General features: G+C 46.1%; 1 protein-coding gene across 1 annotated transcript; it reads right to left on the bottom strand.

Annotated features, from left to right (window-relative positions):
• Nucleotides 1-260: 260 nt before the first annotated feature.
• On the bottom strand, nucleotides 261-4,526 carry rnf141 (ring finger protein 141). The gene is made up of 5 exons (XM_030095922.1): nucleotides 4,383-4,526; nucleotides 2,859-3,056; nucleotides 2,513-2,621; nucleotides 1,860-2,149; nucleotides 261-1,761 (listed from the first exon to the last, which is right to left on the bottom strand). Exons 2-5 carry the CDS (start codon nucleotides 2,993-2,995, stop codon nucleotides 1,611-1,613), a joined length of 687 nt encoding a protein of 228 aa, XP_029951782.1. The 5' UTR covers nucleotides 2,996-3,056; nucleotides 4,383-4,526; the 3' UTR covers nucleotides 261-1,610.
• Nucleotides 4,527-6,130: the final 1,604 nt, after the last annotated feature.

Below are 6,130 nucleotides of genomic sequence, written 5' to 3'. Positions count from 1 at the left end.
GAGCCTCTCCTGTATGTATTCAAGAATCCAAGCTTCTTTTTTCCTTCGAGTCTCATATTCTTGACTTCCACTTATTTATATTATTTTGAATCTGTACCAGTGTAATTCAATTATTACAATTCTTTTTTTCTATACGACTATAATTTGCAAACAGACTTATAAAACTGAGTGGTACAGTAATGTCTGGGGGGGTGGGGTTTCTATTTTCTTATTTCTTTGATAAATGTAAGTGTTCAATAAGAGACTAAAAAAAAATAAAGTGCAAAAAAGTGAGCATGTCTTTATTTCAGAAATTACAGTAAGAATGAAAAAAATACCTCCTTGGAATCAGCATTGAGAAAAACAAACATTTCTGACAGAAGTGAGCTGGTGCTGCCCCCTGCGGGGCGAGTCCAGTCACTACACCGCAGCTTACCCTCAGGGATTATCAAACTTATACTGTTATCAAATCTTAAAATTATTTTAAATGGCTCCAGCAGACACAAAGCTGTGAGGAGTTCACCATCACCATCACCATCTTCATCATCATCATGTCAGCGCAGACCCCAGACGAGCTGCAGGTCCAGTAAAATCTGGCTGAACTCAATGCCCGAACAAAAAAATAGAGAAATAACTTTTGCTCTTAAAATAATTTCAAATAAGTTACATTTTGGTGGAGAATAAATGTGTCACAGTCTACCAGCATGGATCCCCTCATCAGGTCAGAGGGTTTCGGGTCAGATTCCCTACATGAACAAACTCGGAACCCGGAACGTTCCATCTCAGGTCAAACCGTGCAAAATAGAGCTTGCCCTGGTTTCTAATCCACACTGCTGCCGTGTGTGTGTGTGTGTGTGTGTGTGTGTGTGTGAGAGAGAGAGAGAGAGAGAGAGAGAGAGAGAGAGAGAGAGAGAGAGAGAGAGAGACTGTGTCAGATCTCCTACAGCCTCAGTGTTTCCCAGCTTTCAGTTTCAGGTGAAATCAGAAGTGTGTTTTAAACAGTAAAGACATGAAGCTTCCTCTTTACTCTTCCTGTCAGTTTGAAATGAACGCCTCTGGGGAAACCTTCATCCTGTGGCTGTACAACATTAATGTTTCACTCATTTGTAGTCAGTTTGTGCATTAGAAGCGTCCGTGTGGAATCATGGAAGGTGAAGGTGGAGCTGGGCTGAAGGCCTGCATGCTTCTCTGTGCTGGAAGCAGACTGCGGGTTCCCCTGGGAGCCTGAATAAAGCGTGGATGTTCCCAGAGAGAACCGATCCCATCGATCGCGTGACGTCAGGATCAGCTGCACTGCCGGGGCTAAAGCTTAGTACTGCAGGAACTCACAGCTTTATTATCATACATTAGAAGCTAAAATACAACAGAGCTAAATAAGTGCTAACATCAACTGAGTTTTAAGAATATTTTTCCTTTCTGGTTCAATAGATTTCACCACACGGGGACTGAACCAGCGCCAGCAGCGCAGTGGGCCTGATCAGGGTTAGAACGTTCAGTTTCATCTCTACAGATCACATATTGCACCTTGAAAATAAGGAAATGAGGCTCTGGAAGCGCCGGACACCGTCTGATTTCCATCGGTTTGTTGGAGGACGACCGAGGCGTCCCGGCGGCCGGCCCCGGCCCGGGCCTCAGGGCTGGTGGGGGCAGCCCGCCTCATCCGCCAGGTTCAGGATGTAGTTGACCACGTCGTCCTCGGTGGGGATGTCGGACATCACCCACGAGTCGTTGGACGCCGTCACCTGCAGGCGGCAGATGGGGCAGTTCTGGCTCTGGCCGCTCCTGCAGGGGGGGGAGGGGCGGGTGAGGAGGAGTGGGAGTGTGTGTGAGAGCGTGTGTGGGAGCGTGTGTATGTGTGTGTGTGTGAGAGAGAGGCTCACCACTTGTCGATGCACTTCTGGCAGAAGCTGTGCGTGCAGGGCAGGATGAGGTCGGACTTGCCGTCCATGCAGATGCAGCACTCCTCCTCGTCGGTCAGCTGCTTCACTCTGCCCATCCACATGCTGGCCTGGCAGGAGTCACTGGAGGGGGGCTGGCTGGACGGGCCCTCGCTGGCGCCCCCCGCTGGCAGCACCTCGGCCGCCTGGCTGGTGATGTCGCGGTACAGCTGGATGAACTGGTACAGGTTCATGATGCGAGACGCCTCCACCATGCCGTTCTCCTTGTTGATCTGAGGGCAGGAGCATCGACGGTCTGACTGTGAGGACACTTCTCTCTAACTCACCAGAGAACATGGCAGGAAGTGAAGACGGGACAACTGCAAACTGAACACAGTGAACACTGCTGACAGGGCGGAGGCACGGAACAGCTGTTGGAAAGACTGAAACTCAGAGCATCGTATTCTCTTCAGTGACGTATTTCCCCGCTACGCCTCTGTCCTGGAGCACATCGACACTGAGTAGCTGCTTTCACTCAGAGGACATCGCTAGCTCCAACCAGGACACTTCACTCAGTGCCGGAGCTTTAAGAAGGACGGACAGCGTCACTTCGTCTGAACCTGCCGAGCTCCATGGGAATTCCCCCGGTTCCTCACCTTGGTGCAGACGATCCTGACGGCCACCTTCCACAGCGCCGAGGCGTCCGATCCGGGCTGCACCTCGAACAGGAGGTGTTTCTGCTGCCCAGCGGCGAGCTTCGCCGTCCTGACAGAGACAGCAGACACACACCCTTCAGCACACACCACTCTCTGTTTCCTCAGGAAACCTGCTGAGTTCTAACACTGTGCCATGTCACATTGTGAGTCTGAGTCTGGTGTCAAACTACAGGACATTACATTCCAGCTAAGAGAGAAGTTCACAAAACTGGATTGAAGACACTGGTCTGCTGCAGAGGACTGACTGCCGGACAGACGTGGAGTTTCCTGTGAATGTCTGACTCACACGTCGTTGAGTTCCGACACTCTTCCCAGGAACTCCTCGTAGGTGAGGTAGCCGCTGTCGCGCACCAGGGCGGCGTGCTTCACCAGCTTCTCAGGAAGATGGCTCCTCACCGCCTGGCCTGACAGCTGCTGGCCCATGGCGGCGGCGGGAACGCAGCGGCAGACGCAGAGGGCTGCTCCTCATTCAGGTCTGTGGAGCCTGACGGCCAAGAAACAGCTGGTTCAACAGTGAGAAACGAACAGCTGAAAACACGAAATCAGCCTTCAACGGCGAGAGAATTGAATCCAAAACCTCGTAAATTCAACCTAAAATGCAGTTATTGTGATGGAACAAAGCTCTGCATGCTCATTTAAAAGGTTAAACATCCTCTGAAGGGACGGCAGCAGTCAAAGTTTTGGCCTCGTTTCAAATAAACACGCATCGTTTTTGAATTTTCACTTCTGACAAGTTTGGCTTTCGCCTGTCAACATATTGAAATGACAGAAACACTCAACATGTTGAGCCATCAGTGGTTTTTGCATTGAACCACATGATGCACGTACACAGAATATCATGCTATAAGCATTCATACACACAGACATTTGTGGTCTTTGACGGGAAAACATCATGTAAACCTTCTTTCCCTGCCCTGTTCTGCAGCTCAGGTGATCAACATGACATTATTGGGAACATTTTAGTTTGAGAACAGTTTTTGCTGTTTCAATAAGGACTGGGACTGTCCTGCTGTTGCAGCTTCCACTGGGAGCTGGCACGGCGGCCGGACAGGACCGGGCTGGGAACGCCGGGATAGAGGACACCAGCACACAATAACCTCATTGACAAGAGAACAGAGACGAACACACCTCCAACAGCTGCACAACCGAGCAGCTCTTAATGAACATAAATCAATACACAAAGATCCTTCATTCAACATCCTGAAGAATCAGTCACCACGTGGAGGCTTTAACAATCACCCAGTTATCGTTAAAGTTAATGGTTAACCACAAAAATAATCAGTTCAAGAGGAGAACCGTCAGTGATCAGCAAACATATGCTGACTCTTCAGTCTCTTTTGACGTGTCCACACACACACACACACACACACACACACACACACACAGAGAGAGAGAGAGAGAGAGAGAAACGTCAGTAAGAATAAACTTAATTTACAGTTGATGATTCATGTGTTTCTAGAACAGAAACTCAGATGCCAGAGCAGCCAGGTGAACAGGATTTCAACATGAGTTTAACAGTTTTCAACACGCAGACCGTTTCTGTTTGTGTTGTTGTGTTGTGTTGTGTTGTTGTGCTGTGTTTTCACCATGTCCACAGCTGCTTTTCACCATGTCTTCAGTATGCTTTAGGTGTGTTTTCAGCATTTTTTTTTCTTTTTTTTTTTTGTGGTACGTGCGCATCCTACCTCTGAAAAGCGTGTTGTACCAGTCTCCATCGCCACATACCGCAGCAGCTCAGAGACACCACGGAGCTACAGTTAGCAGCGAGCTAACGAGCGGCGGCTCCGTTTAAACCAAACCAAAGACTCACCGAGCTGCGGGCGGCAGCAGAGCGTCCCGCTGGCGGGGCCGCGGTCCTCAGCCTGCACAACTCATCGATGCAGAAGGTTTGGAGCTAAACTTCACAGACAGCTTCGGCTTGTTTCACTTTGCTGCGGATGTTTTGACACGACAGCGGCGCTTATTTATGACGTCACCGCGGCGTCGACAACATGTTTGTTTGTACTTCTTTTTATTTTTTTTCTATAATCGGTCCGACGAGAAATAATTTTCCTAGTTTCTTATTCCTCAATAAAAATAATATATATTAGTGCTGTCATGCGATCAAAAAAAAATCTAATTAATTACAGGATTTGTAATTAATTAATCTAATCAATCGCATTTTAATCTCATATCTGCTTCAGGTCCCCAAGTGAAGAATTCAAATTCCGGGACGTTACAGAATTGTAGTGCAGGACTCATCAAATGAAAACGCTGAGAGAAGATCTGAAATCCACATTTTTGTTAATGATGAATGAAGCTCAGTCAGGACGTCTCGTCCAAAATAAATTCTAAGCTCAATCAGGCAACTTAAATAACACTTTCAGTGTGTTTCATTCAAGAAATTCAAAAGAAGAAAAAGTTTAAGTACTTCCCAGCAAACCAATTCGGCCCGGTGCACTATTCAAGAATGCAGTACAAATATTGATTAAAAAAAAATTCTGAAATAAAAAAAGGCTGAGCCTCAAACAGGGTCGGTGTACGGACAAGGTACCTTTTGTTAGTTTGATTTCCTGTCTCCTGTCTTGCAGGAACAGCAACTCAATTTCTCGTTTTTCTGTTCTGACTGACAAAACGGATTTTCCACTGTTTTTTTCATTTTTGACAGGTGGGCGGGGCTTAACACTTCTCGCTCCTGATTGGCTCATGTTTGCACCGTGCTCTTCAGAGTAAAGGTCTGTCTTAAAACGATGTATGACTGCCTGACTGACGCTCCAGCCTCCTGTCAGTACTGCAGTTGCATTAGTGTTAAACACACAAGCTCACTCTGTGCTGTACTGCTCTTTTGTCCTGATTGTTAGATGCTAAACTGCATTTTTTTTTTTTTTACACCTGACTTCAGGAAAGTAGTTAAAAAAATGACCAGCAGGAGTCGCCCTACGTGGATCTCCTCATCACTCCGTGTTCCGTGATCAATATCTTAATCAATAGAAATGTGGATAGATACACTAAAAATGAAAAAAAAGATTATTGTTATATTTTTATTTTCATGTTTCACCACATAAATATCATTAAACCAGTACAAAATCTGTCTCCAATACATATTTCAAACAGAACTTCTAGTAGAATTCTTCATTTCCACAGATATGAACACTGAAACTGGAGCCATCAGAATCACAATATTCGTTTTTGTGGTTGTACAGTGTACAATGAGATTGGAGAATTTCTTCTTACCAGTGCAGGCACAACAAATATAACAGTACTACATTTCCCTTGTTCCGGACCATAATAATAATATCTGGGATGAGTCAGTATTAGTCCTCTTAATGTGCTTGGGAATGGTCAGTATCCATTCTGATGGTCGTCTCATGTCAGCAGTGTGAACCCATGCTCTCAGACTGTGTCATACTGGTGGTGTGTAGGGTGGTGGTATGGATTTATGTAGATGGAGTCTTTCTAAAGTGAAAGACTCAATCCCAAACTCTCCCCTACCAATTTGCATGTGTTTATTTATCTTTTGCATATTTCTAATCACATGAACATTCAATAAATTAATAAATTCTATCTTTTATCTCACTC

The sequence above is a fragment of the Salarias fasciatus genome, chromosome 7 (genome assembly GCF_902148845.1).
Source record: "Salarias fasciatus chromosome 7, fSalaFa1.1, whole genome shotgun sequence".
NCBI lineage: Eukaryota > Metazoa > Chordata > Actinopteri > Blenniiformes > Blenniidae > Salarias > Salarias fasciatus.
This window is presented reverse-complemented; position numbering and strand designations above follow the sequence as displayed.